The sequence below is a fragment of the Dreissena polymorpha genome, chromosome 10 (assembly GCF_020536995.1).
Source record: "Dreissena polymorpha isolate Duluth1 chromosome 10, UMN_Dpol_1.0, whole genome shotgun sequence".
Classification (NCBI taxonomy): domain Eukaryota; kingdom Metazoa; phylum Mollusca; class Bivalvia; order Myida; family Dreissenidae; genus Dreissena; species Dreissena polymorpha.
In genome coordinates, this window is record NC_068364.1 from 62,246,404 (window position 1) to 62,265,315 (window position 18,912).

The 18,912-nt window shown below is 36.6% G+C and overlaps 1 protein-coding gene across 1 annotated transcript in view; it reads right to left on the reverse strand.

Annotated features, from left to right (window-relative positions):
- The window catches only part of LOC127847344 (stabilin-2-like), a 15,511-nt gene extending 7,942 nt beyond the window's left edge, over nucleotides 1-7,569 (reverse strand). The window contains exons 1-2 of the mRNA XM_052379189.1: nucleotides 7,476-7,569; nucleotides 5,886-5,946 (exon numbers count right to left, since the gene is read on the reverse strand). Of these exons, the coding sequence (XP_052235149.1) occupies nucleotides 5,886-5,946; nucleotides 7,476-7,478 (64 nt within the window). The 5' untranslated portion in view covers nucleotides 7,479-7,569. The remainder of the gene's footprint in view (nucleotides 1-5,885; nucleotides 5,947-7,475) is intronic.
- Nucleotides 7,570-18,912: the final 11,343 nt, after the last annotated feature.

The following is an 18,912-nucleotide window of genomic DNA, read 5'->3' on the forward strand; positions in this document are numbered from 1 at the left end:
ACAATGACGCTCCAGACACCGAGAGCATAAAGTCTTCTTATCCAATACTTTTATAAAAAACACTAACCATTAACATAAAAAAATTAAAACTGCGAACACAGCCTTGGTACGGTGAAAACAAGTCCTTAAACCTATTGTCGTGGTTTGTTACCATAAAGTGATGTTTTTAAGTTGGATAAAATTTACTGTTTGTAAAGCATATTTTGCACTCGGTAGCCTCTGATTTGTTTATTTTTGTTTGTTGATTGAATGTTTAATACGCTTTTTTGAATCCGTTTAATTGATATTTATTACAACGTGTATGTTTTTGACTGAATTTAGTTGCTGATTCATTAGAATCATATATGTTTGTTATAACTAAAATGGATTCTTTTTCAGAAACTGAATTTCAGCAATACTACGATTATAATATAAACAATTTACTCGATATTGTATTTCTAACAATCGAGATGTGTCGTATTTTAAATACATTAAATGATCATAAATACAATGTCCAGAATGAAACTTACTTGTTAATAAACTAAAGCAACTGCGCGTACCACATCAATGTCAATTGTATTTTTGACAATGATACATGGTCCATCAACTAATTTCAATAACAATGTACAATTCCCGATATTTAAATACAATAATAACAAAATAAAATACACTGCAAGAAACATTAAGCAGTTCATAAGATATTCTGCAACGTATTGTTTCTTAACGGTAGAATACACTTTTATTTCAAGACGGGCATGCCAATGGCTCTCCGTACTCTGTAGCTGTGAGTCAAGAACTGGAGTCAATGCCAGTAACTAATTTAAGTACTTAAGACTACTGAAATCGCTTTAAGCCCCTGTCCACCGTAAATAATTCATACGTGCCGAAGTGAAATCAGTTATATATACATGATATCCGCATATTTAGAATCAACTGCAAGGGAGAATACTGCAGAGTAGAGTAAGTTATCTCCGTTTGTAAGCTGTTAACCGAGCTGTAAATTATCTAATGACTTTTATAAAGATTATACGTAACATCGGGAACGGTATCTTTAGATCGCATTTTAAGTACCATGCGTAAAGTTTCATCTCATAGTTCTTTTTTTCTGTTTTGAGCCTTGTTATCCGAAATGTTACATCAAATATTTATGGCATTTTAAACTCAGTTTCAAGTATAAAACAACTTAACCATAACTTAACGCATGATAAATCGGGCTTGTATTTTATGTCCTTGTTAACTTCGGTTAATAGTCAGTCCTTCGTATTTTAACCTTTTACCATAAATTACCACCTTGACAATTGATCATACGACCTAGTTATTGTGTTTACCACTTCGGGGAAGTTCTAAGTAAATTGATGCAGAACTTTTTAATTAATATCGGGTATTGTGACATTGACACGGAACATGAAACTACGTCAAACAATGGCTGTCAATTTCATAATGCTTTTGAATATCCATCAATGCTGTAAAAGGTTACGCTCATGACACATCGTTATGGGTTGATCTTTTTTTCACTTTTGACTTGGAGTTGTTACATTTGACCTGGTATGTGACATTTTTCACAATGTTAACAAACATGAAGATGGGCATAGTTATGTTCTAGACAAATGGACTTCTTAAACTGTAACATGGGCATTGAACCTAGGGACCAGGCTCTTGTGCGAGACATGTTTTCACACAATGCTCGTCACTTCTGCCAAGTTATTCGAGCATCTTTTCATAATTTACAAAGTTGTGCCATGGACAAAGTTGATATAGGGACCTGATTCTTGCGTGCCATAATTCATCCAACAATAAATGATATTAATGTAAACAAGAAATATCTTTAACAAGAAATATCTTTAAAAAAGATATACGGCGTAAAAAGTTTAATGAATGAGATCAAGGATAGCGAATGTCTTTTTCTGTGCAGTTCTTAGCTGCATCACACGCAGTACGGGGTGTTACGGGGAGTTTTCGCGGCTTATTTTACATTATAACATATTGCTGGTCATAAACCTATAGATACAAAACAGAAAACCAAAAGAAGAATGGAAGTGAAATTTAAACATATGAGTCAACCGGCCACACGAGAAGTATCCGTATTTATAGGCGCGTTCTTTGAACAAACCTGTTTTAGTGGTTTGTCGGGCATTGCTATTTGATTCGATTATTAACAGTATCAATTATCATCGTGCTAATGCTTAAAGTGATATTATGGGCATTTTGCACTGTTGAATTGAGCTGAAAAGAATTAACAGGTCAAAATAGTTAGTTAAAATGTGGTTACTGATTAATTATCTGCAACTCACCTTGCTACCAGTTGTTTATAAAAATATATTTTATATTCGATATTCTTACGTGACTCACCCAGTCCTGTAAGCTGAAATGATCCGTAAAACAATTTCGTGTCTTTGTGTCGTATGAACAAATCTGCACTAAAACTAAATTTAGGTTCAACTCGTAAACGCATGATCAGTTGTCAAACGAAAGTACGGTTGATATTCAAATGCATTATTTTTCTCTTTCTGGTATATTGTTTTAGTATGATGATGCTGCATTAATTAATATAAGTGTATATGAAGTAGAAACATCAAAAATAATCAACGGTTGCGATAGACACCTATAAACTGTTACATGCTCATAATATCACTTTAGTACATTAAGCAATATGGACGAATAATTATTGTTAAATTTATCAACAATAATATTTATCATTGTATTGTTGAAAACACATTAAGAATCTATTATTTACATACCATAATTATATTGCTGAATATCTTCATTTAACATATTTCTGGTCTAAAGAAAATTCCAGGTCACCTAGTTCACGGATAGCGTCTTTATTATATAACGATTATTTTACTGGCCGCCAACTCCGGTGATGACCTGTATATAAACTCTGAATGTCCGCGAATTGACCCGATATACCTCGCGGGTTGAAATGCAATGCTTTAAAGTGAGGCCTCGCTTCCATTGCTCTTTATACTTTTACATGTTAACATGTTGACAGGAATAAGGAAGTAAGTACTAAATATGAGAACATAGCCTTTTAAGTATAAACGCTCTTGCGCTGGTAATACTCTGAAAATAAAAGGTGTACGCACAAACTGTATTGATGTCGAGAATTGAGTGTAAAACTGTTCTATCTATTAAGCCTTTTCATTCGAGATAAAATTGTTTCATACAGTAAAACAGTGTTACAAAGACGCGGATATGTTTCCAATGTTCTGGTGGTATACTCAAATCAGCCAATGGAATAAATGAAGTGTATTCATTCGTACCTAGCCGCGGGAAATTTTATTGGAATTTTATTGGACCTTTACAAAGGTCAAAGTAAGGTGAAAAGCTGGCTTATGCAGCTTACGCCGAAAAAAGATATACGGCGTTGATTGTGGTTTGAGTTTGTGAAAGGTAAAGAGTTCAAAAAATGAGACCAAGGATAGCGAATGTCTTTTTCTGTGCAGTTCTTAGCTGGATCACATGCAATACGGGATGTTACGCGGAGTTTTCGCGGCTTATTTTACATAATAACATATTGCTGGTCATAAACCTATAGATACAAAACAGAAAACCAAATGAAGAATGGAAGTGAAATTTGAACATATGAGTCAACCGGCAACACGCGATGTATCCGTACATATTTTAAATATTTATACGCGCGTTCTTCGAACAAACCTGTTTTAGTGGTTTGTCGGGCATTGCTTTTTTATTCGATTATTAACAGTATCGAGAATCATCGCGCTCATGCTTAACACATTAGGCAATATGGTGGACTAATTCTTGTTAAATTAATTAAACATAATATTTATCATGGTATTGTTGAAAGCACATAAAGACTCTATTATTGACATACCATAATTATATCGCTGAATATCTTCATTTAACATCTTTTGTGGTCTAAAGAAAATCTCAGTTCACCTAGTTCACGGATAGGGTCTATATTATATAACAAACTGGCCACGAACTCAGGTCAGCACATAAGCGTCTTCGGACGCAGCGATGACCTGTAAATAAACCCTGATAACTCGCGGGTTGAAATGCAATGCATTAAAGTGAGGCCACGCTTCCACTGCTTTTTATACTTTTACATGATAACATGTTGATAGGAATATGAAAGTAAGTACTAAAATGAGAACATAGCCTTTAAGTAAAAACGCTGTTGCCTCTGAAAATAAAAGGTGGACGCACAAACTGTATTGATGTCGAGATTGAGTGTAAAATTGTTCTATCTATTAAGCCTTTTCATTAGAGATAAAATTGTTTCATGCTGAACACGCAGTAAAACAGTGTTACAAAGACGCGGACATGTTTCCAATGTTCTGATGGTATGCTCATATCAGCCTATGGGATAACTGAAGTGTATTCATTCTGAACTAGCCGCGGGAAATTTTATTTGAATTTTATTGGACAGTTACAAAGGTCAGGTAAGGTGAAAAGCTGGCGTATACAGCTAACGCCGAAAAAATTAAAATCGATCCTTGCTGACCCAAGGTGCAGATTTCTTATGTTTGACATTTGACCTAGAATTGTTACCCTAACCTTGAAACTAGGGGGCTTTTTATCTGCGCTCTACCTTCCGTTTCAATCATGCTTGTCTCTTCTGCAACGTAATTTGGAATTCCAGGGATGCCGATAAGTCACGCTTTTGGAAAAGGAATTTACGTTAAATTTCGAACCTCCTAGACAACCCTTATTGCTTTTCTTAAGTCCTTTGAAATTCCAACCATGATCAACAAAGCTATGCATAGAACAACGTGATATGGGCAGATTTCTTACAAATTGTTCTTAAACCTTGAACTGTGACTATGGCATGGGACCAAGCGGAATTCGTTCGTCTTTTCAATATTTTACCTAATTATGAGCATCGCGTCTGTTATTTCTTTAAGTGTCGCACTCTTGCAATTTACTGTTTAAGTTACGCTTTTGACAAATTGTTCAGATCCGATTTCTTTATTTTTGACAATTGACTTTTATTGTGACTTTGATCTTTGACGTGTGGACCAGGTTCTTGTACGCACGAATTTATTTCCCTGCTCATCAGTTTTTTGCTGAACAAAGTTATTCACAAGACAAATTATACATGACTGTATTGGACCTTAACCATGAAACTTACAACCTTATTTCAACGCGTTACGCTTGTACGCGACTTTCCGATCCGTTAAACATTTCACTTCCTTCCAGTAACTCAAAAATTTCATCATTTCAGACAAAATTATGCGTCCATCCGCACACTTGCAACAACGCCCCCTCCTCTCCCCTTCCTCCAGTCCAACCGCCCAACAACCCGCCAGCAAATGTCTTCTCAGAATACGGATGTTTTTTTAAACGAATGTTTAGATTCCAGCGGGCGTTAAATAATGCCTTTACTTAGTTGATACTATGTTTAAATGAAACTATACTATGATACTATGTACTTGTGCAATCTCTGAATAGGCACACGGGGATCGTAAATTCTTATAAAAGCCCGACCTCATAGCCTGCAAGTGAGTGAACTGGGCATTTATATACTTCTTCTGTTGTTCTTCCCCTACCACTGATTCAAGTAGTGCAGTTGTTATTAACTGTTATAACCACGAGCATTTTGTCGTGGTTACAATACATAAACCAATCAAAATTAAAGCATCACTTAAACTCTTCCTGCCGATAGCTAAGTTTATCTGTAACATCGAAAATGTTTGTCGTGGTTACAATAAATAAACCAATCAAAATTAAAGCATCACTTAAACTCTTCCTGCCGATAGCTAAGTTTATCTGTAACATCGAAAATGTTTGTCGTGGTTACAATAAATAAACCAATCAAAATTAAAGCATCACTTAAACTCTTCCTACCGGTAGCTAAGTTAAACAGTTACATCAAAAATGTTATCCATTACAAACACGCAATTCTCTTTGTTAAACTAGGTAGTATGAGCATGTTCACGTACCTGCTTCAGCTGTATACACGCATGCGCAAACTACCAGCACAAACGCGAGGCATGTTGTCAACTGAAATACAGAGCAACACAAATTCAAAAATGTCGCATGCAAACTTAGACTTGCTCCGCTGTCTTAAAAAACAAGGCTTCATTTCCAACCCTAAGATACTGATGAGCAGCAAACAGCATAAAACCTGAAGTTACTCGTAGGCTGTTCTAAATTTATGCTGTTTGCACATAGCCATTTTCACTTTGCTTCTGAGTGGTAAAAGGTTAAACCGAAATACTTAGCAAACTCAATTAGAAAGCGCTATTACGACAATGCAAATGTTCTACTGAATTGTAGAGCAAAATAATGTTTGTAAATTTTGCATGAACACGGTCATGGGAACAAAACGCTAAAATTCAGGGTTATATTTAATTGAAATACAGACAAATCCAAAGACACAAATTACGAAAAAGACATACATTAAGTTCGGAATACAAAATAATGTCATACTGATTCGAAGAAATGTATTCACTGAGTCGATTCATTCAATGAGCAGTTCGTAAACCATATAAGTCGTGTTCTAAGAAAACTTGGCATAATGCATGTGCGTAAAGTGTCGTCCCAGATTACCCTGTGCGGACGCACAGGCTAATTAGGGACGACACTTTCCGCTTTAATGGTATTTTTCGTTTAAAGGAAGTCTCTTTTTACCGAAAATCTAGTTTAAGCGGAAAGTGTCGTCCCTGATTAGTCTGTGCGTACTGCACAAGCTAATATGGGACGACACTGTACGCACATGCATTATGCCCAGTTTTCTCAGAACACGACTCATATTGAAATAGCACCATCTGCTGCGTGTTTAATGGTGCAGATATTGTTCATGTAAATGCTGTTGCGATATCCTGGATTGAAAATAAATTTTGAGTCATTCCGCATGTGACTTTGTGGGTTTATACAGTATTGTGAAGAATTTATGAGTCGCCTTCTGAGAACACTGGGCATTATGAATGTGCGTAAAGTGTCGTCCTAGATAAGCCTGTGCAGTCCGGACAGGCTAATCAGGGACGACACTTTCCGCCTAAATTGGATTTTTGCTAAGAAGAGACTTCTTTCTAGCCTTAAATGTCATAAAAGCGGAAAGTGTCGTCCCTGATTAGCCTGTGCGGATTGCAGAGGCTAATCTGGGACGACATTTTACGCACATGCATTATGCCCAGTTTTCTCAGAACACGACTCATATTTTTGTTAAAAATTGCTGAATAAGAAAATGCAGTATACCAAATAATTAAAATAAGATTTGTTTAAATATAACGAATAAATAATAAAACAAAAGAAACAACGAATGTTTTCTTCTGTTTTATGGTTCAACATAATAAATGACCGTAATATGGGATCTTTTTTTATGATTCAGGTGTGTCTTCATAGCGACACGTTAAATATTATTTAACAATCAAAATAACTTCCTTATATGTCTTCTATAAATGCTTTACCATTCTATACATTTAATGATGACAAAATGAAGAATGCATATTTGTAGAGCATATTGCCTTAATAAATATACGACAAAGAAAACGTAATTTAAATATTTATTTAAACATCAGCTTACTCACCATTTTCTTCACTCTTCCACCGGAAATAAAGCCTCGAAATAAATTAGTTAAAACCCTAGCAATTTATCCGCGTTCCGCGCTGTACAAAGGCCCGCGACAAACTGAGATGAGGTATTTGTAACCCATCCCTAGAAGGTGTGTACCGATTGGGTATTGCAAATATCCAGGTTCACAGGTTACAGTTTTTTTCCGTAGTAACATACTTGGAAATGTGGATTGGCGTTTTAATGTGTCTTGACATTACGCATCATTTTCGGTATTTATACAAACAGGTAACAATGGAATTATTGCATGCATTTCTTCTCAGATATGAATAAGAAAAGTGATTTTGTGTGCTTCTAAGTTGGAAGTCTCGCTGTCTGCTGTATACAAATAGTGCAACTAACTAACATAGTATAATTTTAAGAATGTTTGCATTGTTGAGCATTTCGGAAGGTATATGAACATAAGGCCAATATTCTCACTGATAAATGTGTGTGAAGTTAGCCGATGTACCCAATTTAGCCTATTTAGCCCTTTTCAGCCTAAGTGATGCATTTAGTCACTCTTTAAGCCATAAATACACTTTAAACTGATCGCGTCCTGATTGGTTGTGTTTAGCGTTACAACGAGATAGTTATCTCATTCCAACGAGTTACGAAGTCGTAACCACGACTTACTTCGTCGTTCTCACGAGTTATTGATGTCGTAACAACGACTAAATAAGTCGTTTCCGTAAGTAAAGTACATGTATATCGTTCCAACGGGGTAATGTCGTGGGATTGAGTTACCAAGTCGTGGTAACGAATTAAACAAACGCATACACATGTCATATCAAAGCCACCTTACTTAATTGGACATATGGGTTTCAACTTTTATTCGTTTAAAGCCAAATAAATACTGAAAATCAACGAATATTTCGTAAATAATTTCGTAAAATAAAGTTAACCCATAAAGATTGGCCTCGGGCAGCGTCGGAAGCACGACTCAGTTCTAATGAGCTGCCCGAAGCCAATCTCTCGTTCCCTCGTTAATGTGTGGATATCGTCGCGGGAAATTCACATTGAATATATTGTCACAAAAAATAAAAACGAGCACTTGTATCTCGTTAAATGTATTTATTATCAGTGTGTGATTAAATAAACTTGTTTTATCCCACTTTTACAGCGAATTCGGTTGATTAAAGCACCGTTGATTAAATTTCTGCTATAAACCACGGCACGTGCCTATAAACCACGGGTGGTGTTAGGCTACGTTGTAATCCAATCTAGTTGCTTGCATATAACAACTAAATTTATATTGATGTTATAAAACTTTAAGATTTTCAATTTATTATGAATACAATTGTAATAAATAACGCACGACTCTTTGTCATAGAACGATATTGTGATTAAAAAAATGATTATTTGATCAGCGGTTATTTTTGGAACGCGGAGTATTACACTGACCTTGGTTACACTACAGTCATAGTACAATAAACACTCATGAAAACTAATTTTGTTTAAATAAAAAGGTTTACTGAATTAAAAGTGGGATAAATATCTATATACAGGTTTTGAAGGTGGTGCATGTCCAATGGTGCGGAAATCAAGATTTCCTCGTGCACAGATTTTAAGGTTTAGTCATTCGACAGGCAAGCAGGGTAGAGAGTTGACGTGATAGAAATCGTTTTATTTGTTCTTGCTCTGTTTTGTTGAAAGGTTAATATTATGATTTATGTGTTTCAGTGAATTTTATGAGAGCAGAAGGATGACTTGAGATAGAAAGGGGCATTGGTTCCGGACATTAACGAGTATACTTGTTTTACTCTAATTTTCTCAGTTCTATGTATAATGACACGTATTTGCCATTCATACTTTATGGGTATTTTAAGCTCGACTGTTTTCGGAAAACCCGAGGTATTGTCATAGCCAGCTCGTCGTCCGCCGTCTGACGTCTGCCGTCCGCGTCGTGCTAAAACCTTAACATTGGCTGTAAATTTAAAGTGCTTCCACCTACAACTTTGAAACTTCATATGTAGCTGCACCTTGATGAGTTCTACACGCCACACCCATTTTTGGGTCACTATGTCAAAGGTCAAGGTCACTGTGACCTCTAATATAAAACTTAAACATTGGCTCTAAACTCAAAGTGCTTCCACCTACAACTTTAAAAATTCATATGTAGATGCAACTTGATGAGTTGGGTCACTACAGATGCATGGTCTCTCAGATGAGTTCTTCTCGCCACTTACCTTTCTTCCTTTTCTTCTGACAAGCTTTCATTTATTCAAAACTGCACCCACAGCCGAGCGTTGGCACCCGCTATGCGGTACTCTTGTGTTTTGTTTTTTTTGGAACCAGTGTTAGTGCGTGTGTTTCAAGAAATAAAATACCCTGCTTGTCATGGCACCTTTACAACTGTGTTTGTATTTATTATAAATGATTAGATGATAAATAATTTATGTTTGTCGTAAAATGTACTGAAATATAAAACATAAATCCATGTTACCAGACCACATCTCGCGTTGAAATTTTGTTTATTGCTCTAAGGAACACTGATTTTCATGGGTTAATTTTATTTAACGAAATATTTTAAAATTTATCGTTGATTTTGTGTATTTATGTGGCTTTAAAAACACAAAACATAAAAACGAGCATTTGTATCTCTTTAAATCTATTTAAATGAAATGCGGAAAATGGTAAATTGAGGAAATCGAAAGCGAAACTGAGAACGAAACGAGAAATGAAACCACTAATAAAGCCAAAGACGACGAGAAACAAGCGCAGAATACACGTAATGAAAAGAAGGAAGCTACAGTTAGATTCAAGACACTGGAGGAATGCGATCTGGAGAAAATAAAGCAAAATAAATATGCTTTAAATCTTTGTTTCCAGGCCACATCTCGCGTTGTCTATTGCACTGATTCTTATGGGATAACTTAATTTAACGAAATATTTTACGAATTATTCGTTGATTTTGAGTATTTATGTGGCTGTAAAAACATTTTGTACATTGGCTCAATCGGGATAGTAGATATAATATGTTAATGGGATTCGATTGTACGTGTAAATGAATTAGAAAGGTTGCATGTTTCATCTCCTTTGCAGAAACGTGTACCGCTACCTTTAAACACAACAACATAAAAACAAATAATGCTCTTCATAAATAAAATCATCATAATTTAAACATTAAGATCTTCTTCATAAACAATAAAGCCTAAAATTAAATACTTGGATGTTCAAATTATACCATTTAAATGGACCTTTTCACGTTTTTGGTAAATTCACAAAATTGAAAAAAAATGTTTCAAAGTCGCAAATTTTCGTAAAATTTATGATATTTGCGAGGTGACATTTATACTAAACATTTACCATTCTGAACATAAATATCCATTATATACATCTTTTGACGATTTATAAAAGTGGAAATTACAACGCGTAACAAACGCGAAAAGACTGAATAAGTTTATAGTTCTGTTGTTAGCGTTATGTTTTGTGACATTACGAGGATTGCTGATATAAAGTAAAAAAATACTCTATTCACTGCATGAGCACGGATGGCCGAGTGGTTCAAGTGCTAGACTTTTACTCCTAGGGTCAGTGGTTTGAGTCCAGTTGAGGATAACTTTTGTTTTATTTCTTTAAATTTATTCTCTTTTTTTTCTATTGGGGCTATTTAGTTCCAATGTTTACATTTATCAATATCACGTAATTCATGACAAACTTAAATACATGCAAAAATCAGTGGAATGGCCCCTTTGAGCCAAAAATTGTCACGCCCATATTTGTAAAAGCTTGCTGCATATTTTGACATGCGACGTCGAAATTAGTTGGCACTACAGTGACAAGCTCTTGTTTGAGCTAGTGATAATGTTTTTTAATCACGTTACACCTTCACAAATTTGACTTAAATACAGCTTTCGCCACAAATAGATGGCAGTTTAGAGGATGGTGAACAATATTTGCAAACACAATCGGAATGATCAACAACTTCGTTTCCTCACATTTTGTAACTCGCATTATTTTCTACGTGCTTCACTGCATCACAAAGCAGTAAACAGGAAGCCCAAAAAAGTATTATATTGTTCCTATAACCCTTTTTAGGTTTCATTTAAATCGACGTAATACGAGACGTTTGACATGACATTCTTCACAATTGCGACCTATGTGCAAGACCGAGCAAGTGCGATTGAGTATGCTCAATTTTCGCAATCGGCATATCTCGCTGATAATCATTGATAAAGATAAAGGCAGCTCGGTTCCCGTCCTCTTTCAAATTTATCGAGCGGTTCGAGACAGGAACCAGACACGAAACTGCCAGGTGGCACTTCAAACGCTGTGACGCTGGGAAAACCCCAAATGTAGTTATTTTTAGATTTAATCGAGGATGTAACCCGCCTTCCAGTTTCGCTGAATGGGTCAAGTTCCCCACGGGTAAAACTTCCCCGTACCTCAAATTTGTTTTCGTACCCACAATTTTTCGTACCTAATTTTGTTTCGTACCCAATTTTGTGTTTCGTACCCCAATTTTGTTTCGTACCCTAATGTTTTTCGTACCCAAATTATTTTTCGTAACCATTTTTTTCTCGTACCCAAATTTTTTGTCCTACCCAATTTCTTTTTCGTACCCAATTTTTTTTTCCTACCCAAAATTATGGTACCACATACACATTGGTATTAATGATTTCATTTTGTTTGGGTACATAGGTACGTGTAGCGCCGTTAAATGTCGCATCGCCGTTATATGTCGCAGGCTATGAGATTTGTCGCAACGTTAACAATACATGTCGCAATGACCGATATATGTCGCAAATCCTACTGACGATATATGTCGCAACTTAAACGGTAAATGTCGCATAAATTTCAACTGCCGATATATGTCGCAACACGAACGATAAATGTCGCACACCTTTGTTAGTCATGTTAAAAATGAAATGGTGAAGTAAAAATGACAAAACTTTGAGGTTAGATCTAGATTACCCGACGGGGTTCTTTGGGTCGACTTCCCCAAGAATGATTAGTTTTGAGTGAGTATTGTTCGAAATGGTCAGCTGTAGTCAGTATCGTCCACAATTGTCAGCTGCGGTGATGATCGACCGAAGCGGTCATATATTTTGGACTAAAAACGTTAAGCTGTATTCAAAATGACAAAAATCTTTGTTTTGAATTGATCGAAAATTTGAAAAACGAGGTCAGTTATATAAGGTCAGTCTTACAGAAACCGTCTGGGTAGAACCAAATGTGAATCCCTCGGTATTTCTGCTGGTGACTGACAACTTTGCCATCTTTGATTAAGCGATAGAATGCGAATATTCTTGGATAGAATCGTCAATCCATGATAGCACCGGTACCTGCTCAGCTCTTTGGCTCATTGTGGGGCCGGCAAAGGACAATGCCTTTCTATGAAAACTGCCAGGAAATACGGGTTCTCTTCTAAAACGGATGGTCGTTTTGACGCAGCTGCGCAATGCATAAGATACTAAACCCATAATCAAATTATCTCCGAATACAGCTCATGTTAATCTGTGAACGGCTTTACACCCAACGTCAGTAATCAGGCTCAAATGACAAGGACTCCGTGTCGGTCGTAATTACCAGTTAACTGAACAAGCTGTACGATTTTCCTACCTAAATTTTAAGAAAGGCTTGAACTAAGGTATCTGTCAATTCAATATTGTTGTATGGCGATAAGATAAGTTCAGTAGCTGAAAAAAAGTTTCTTTAGCGACACATACATTACTGTTGTCATTGACTAAATTAAGATACAAACGACAATTCTTTATAGAAATAGGAATGTATTTATGTCATTTTTTTAATTCCATTTATGTTAATTTCACCAGATTATATTCTAATCTTCACAGTTGTCAAACAAATGTTTCGTTTTTGTGCTTCCCTGGACGTTTTCGGATCTTTGCAAGGGCGGTTTAAATCAGCCAAGATTATTTTGATTATAATGTGCATATTTGGGGCCTTACAATCGAATGCCAAGAATTACGTAACCCAAAAAATGCCTTCGGCGATGGAATTGGATACCATTAACTACTATCAACCGTTTTAGGGTCAAGAATTTTAATTAAAATATCCGCCCTATGTAAAACGTGACCTACGCCCCTCCCCGTATTCTAAACCCTGGACGCGCACCTGCCTTGATGTCACAAACATGACAGCTCGAATTTACAGATGTCAGCCACAATACGAAAGTCTGATTGCTAACAATCATTTTAATAGACAATTCCATTTATTTAAATAAATGGCAGCAAAATGATATCGTCTATCCGGTTGACATTTAGTTTAGACATGTTTCTACAAGATACAAACACGATTCGCGATTATAATTTAATTGTATGAAGTAATCTTATCCAACAGTTGAATTATCTGGGATTTCATTTTGGCACACTAACTAGAGAAAGAACCTTGAAGACAGCGATGCTAATTTTTAGGTATTTTTTTATGTTTGATTTTAGTAGGGCATCAATGTGCCACGATTGCTTGTGTGATTAAACCATAGCATACCTTTATATAACCTGATTTCGTAAAAAGCTTTGCAAAGTCATATACATAAAGTTAACATAATTTGCATGAACTTTGTTGGTGAATTTTGACCTTTTTAATGTTAAAGAAAATATTTTAATTTTGAAAGGCGATAACGATAAAAAAACAATAACGCTAAAAATAACTTTTTGTTGTCGGAGGTGAACATTTAATTCCTTCAAAACGTAGAACACGGGTGCAATATTATTCGTTGTTCATTTTCTTGTATCTGTTGTGCCAGCCGGTGACCGTCTGGTGACACACCCCCCATGCAGAGTTGGCACCCGGCTTGTGACACGCACATGCTGCCGGGTCATGCTGCCTAGGACGGGGACTCGCAACCAATCGGATGGAAGCTGGTGTCTGCTCGGAGCGTTCTAGATGACCCCGTTCTCTTCCTACCCAGTCCGCGGACGTGAGTAGACGTGTTGCCCTAAGGTAAGTTTTTCCAGGAGGATAGTTGCCCTGAGGTGAGTATTTCAAGGAGGATAAGTGTAAGCCTGTGTATGTGAGCCTCTGTAAGTATACGCCTGTTACTGTGTGTGTTGCCCTGAATTATTAGCCTGTGCGTGGGATCAGTGGCGTGTAGCCGACGATAGCAGACGAGTGTTTCCCTCGTACTGTGTACTGCCAAGGACGATTTGTGCAATCCTGACAAGGTTTCCAGTCGATGCCCATGTGAGTACCTAAAATAGTATCATTTGCTAGTAGTCGTAATAATTGTAGAAGAAAACACGAAGAGCTAACCGGCAGAAACACCACAATGGTGTCTTGAAGTGGGATTAGTGTAGTTGTGTTTTAACGGTTAGGCTAGTTCTGTAACTTTTTAATTTATATTACTATAATCGGCATCGTAGAATTTTATTTGTACCGTCGCATCGCATTAAAAGCGAGATTATACGATTTTTATATATTTGTTAAATTGTAATATATTGATAAAATATGTTACACTAACACACAATAGGCAAGAAAAATTATACATTGAAGACGAATTTCATAAAATGCAGCAAATACAAATTAGCGCGCCGATCCGATTGTGACGAAGATATTTCGTACATATTTTCCTACAATTACCGAAGCATTCGTCTTTTTAGTAAGTGTTCGTGTGTCGTATGAATAGATATCGTTGCAGGAATTTAAAATTAACCGTAAAACTAAATTTAGATTCACATCGTACATGCATGACTTTCATGCTGGCGAATTCGACTGAACAGCCTTTTTCGATTTCAGAATTAAATATCCGGCTTATTTCGCATTTTTGACACATGTTCTTCGTAACTTTTATTTTAATTTATATTGAAATATATGTTTATGAGTTTTTTAACACATTTTATATAAATTATTAAATATTTGACAAAATCGTGTAATCTCGCTTTAATTTGCAGTTTTTGTATTCACCTGTCTTTTCAATGAATAAAGTGGTCCTTACTTATAGTACTCCGCGTTACATCGTATAGCGGAGTACTTTTGTCCTGACGGACATGAGAAAACAAACCGGTTTTGCGAGTTTGTTTTGTGTATTGCTATTTATAGAAATAAATAGCGATAGAAATCAGTTCTAGCGAAGGCGTCAACGTGGCAAGATCGTGAACCGAAAATGGAGGAACATATACACCTGATCAGCGAAATAGTCGATGAAAAGTTGAAATCTTCTTTAACTGAACATAAGAATGCAATGCTTCATGACCTGGAACGCATTGTAGAAAAGATAAGTTCAAAAACTAATGTTACTCAGTTAACTCAAATTTCGAACATTGTATCAGGTATACCATCTTTTAAACGAAAATCAAGTGAAGAGCAATTTAAGCATAATGCGAAAGTAAATTTGGCATTAGAGGAAGTAGAAAGTTCGTTGTCGAATAGAAATATTGAAGAAACGCGAAACAAAATCGCGGAGGTCAAAGCTATGGTGGCTCACCGACAGAAGCTAATACGTTTAGCTGACGAATCAGAGTTGGGGTGGAGGTTCGTAAGCGAATACGAGTCCAAACCGCTGGCATCTGACTCCGAAGACGAAAAGAGGATGTACAGGGCAGAGGCGCGGGCAAACAAAAAGTTAAAAGCGGAAAAATCGAAAAAATCACGAGGCGCGCGCAACGGGCCGTACCGGAAGCCGATGGTTGCACAAAACAATGCAACCCAGGGGATGTCGATGAGACAGCCGTTGAGACGCCCAGGACTGTGTTTCGCTTGTGGCAAGCCGGGGCATTGGAAAGGGGCAGCTGAATGTCCAGCAAGCAGCTCTAACAATAAGATAAGTAGTTTTATGTTTGGGACACCGCTATCCATAAAATGGGTAGTTCCTATTCCGTCGGAAAAAGGTATCGTACTTAAACATGTAAACACAGAAATTGATCTAAAGGATCCTATTAAAGAGATTGATACCGGAAGTTCTCCGGTTAGTAGACTGAAGGCACACGTGGCCAAGTGGCAAGAGGCTACTGATAGTAAGTATATTTTAGATGTAGTAAGTGGTGGGTACAAGCTTCCATTTATAACTGTACCCGAACATTCTCAGATGAAAAATAATTACTCAGCGAGAGTAAATTCCGTATTTGTAGAAAGCGAAATAAAAGCTTTATTAGACAAAGGTATTGTTTCAAGATGTAACGAGATTCCACATATTGTTAATCCGCTTACAGTAGCATTTAATAAGAAAGGGAAGCCACGATTAGTTCTAGATTGTAGGTATATTAATCCACACTTGCGTCAGTTTAAAGTAAAATTTGAAGACATTAAAGTTGCTGAAACTTTGTTTGAGAAAAATTCCTTTTTATTTACTTTCGATATTAAAGGAGCATATCATCACATTGATATATTCATGGAGCATAGAAAATATTTAGGTTTTAGCTATCAAGACAATAGCAAACAGTGTTATTATGTGTTTAACTCGCTTCCATTCGGCATAAAAACAGCCGGTCATATATTTACTAAACTGCTTAGAGTTGTAGTAGCATTACTTAGATCAAAAGGACTTAAAATAGTTATGTTTTTGGATGATGGTATTGGCGGAAATGTAGTATATGAGAGAGCATTGTGTGCCAGTGAATTTACGAGAAATACCCTGGTAGATTTTGGGTTTTTATTAGCCGAAGATAAATGTAATTGGATTCCTTCTCAGAGAGTAGAATGGCTAGGGCATGTGCTCGATATGCATACAAATCGGTTGTTCATTACTGAAAACAGAGTGGCTAGACTAGAAAAGAGTATTGATTCGATGATCTATCAAATTCATCAAACGAGAGAAAAAACAGTGCCAGTAAGATTCGTAGCTAGTATTGTAGGGCAGATAATTTCACTTCAGAGTGTTGTTGGAAATAAAGTTAGGTTGTTAACAAGACATTTATTCAATTGCATAAATACCAGAGCTAGTTGGAGAGCTCCCATTATTGTGACAGAGCAAGCTATTTCCGAACTTACGTTCTGGAAAGAAAACGCTAGGAAATTAAACAGCAGTGGAAAATATTTCAAACACAATCAAGTGTGTTTGTTTAATATATTTGCTGATGCAAGTAGCACAGGTTATGGAGGTTTTATAGAAAGTTGTAGCTTTCAGGTAGATAGACAAAATGATATTCAAGTCTACGACTTTCATGGAAATAAACGAGAAAATTTGAGCAATTTAATGTATTCACTTGACGAACAGAGTAAAGGTATGTACTCACGGTCTCTGAGTCCTGAAGATGAGACAACAAATTGTGTTGTAACATTACGTAAAGACACGTATCCACCGGAAGTTGGTTTTCAAGATAAAACTTTGCATACGGATATAAAAGGTATGTTATCGCTCCCGGAAGTGAGCAGAAAGATTATGCTATTGTCCCCAGAAGTGGACATTGAGACTAGTAGATTGCTCCCGGAAGTGAGCAGAGAGCGTATGCTATGGTCCCCGGAAGTGGACATAGAGCCTAGTAGATTGCTCCCGGAAGTGAGCAGAGAGCGTATGCTATGGTCCCCGGAAGTGGACATAGAGCCTAGTAGATTGCTCCCGGAAGTGAGCAGAGAGCGTATGCTATGGTCCCCGGAAGTGGACATAGAGCCTAGTAGACTGCTCCCGGAAGTGAGCAGAGAGCGTATGCTATGGTCCCCGGAAGTGGACATAGAGCCTAGTAGATTGCTCCCGGAAGTGAGCAGAAATGGTATGTTATTATCCCCGGAAGTGGACACAGATTCAGTAAGATGCCTCCCGGAAGTGAGCAAAAAAGGTATGATTTGGTCCCCGGAAGTGGACAAAGATTGCAACACATGGCTCCCGCAAAGGAGCCATAGCGAATATGGTAAGCCCGTAGAAGAGGACGGTAAAGATAATAGACGGTTGTCAGAGATGGTTTGTAGAGTATATGGTAAAACCACAGATGACGAGATTTATCCTTTTTGTATAAAGGTTGATGATAATGCGGTTAAAGATGTAGAAGTAATTGGCATTTGGTCTGATATAGAAAAATCACGCAGCTCCACTTGGCGGGAAGCGGAAGCAGTTAACAGAATTGTTAAAACTTTTGGAAATACTTTACAAAATTCGTACATAAAAGTGTATTCAGACAATAAAAATGTAAAATCTATATTACTGAATGGTAGTCGAAAAATGGATATCCATGACATAGCTTTAGATTTAAATACGTTTTGTGATCAAAATAAGATATCATTATGTCCGGAATGGATTCCAAGAGCAGATAATGAAAAGAGCGACTATTTAAGTCGATGTTTCGATTCAGACGACTGGCAGATAGATAAATGTCATTTTATAGCATTAGATAACATATGGGGTAAACATTCAGTTGACAGATTTGCATCGCATGCAAACAATAAATGCAGAAGGTTTAATTCCCGATGGTGGGTTCCAGGAACAGAGGCAGTAGATGCCTTAGTACAATATTGGGGAAACGATGTAAATTGGTTAGTTCCACCACCTAGGTTGGTTCCGAACTGTATCGATAAGATGATAT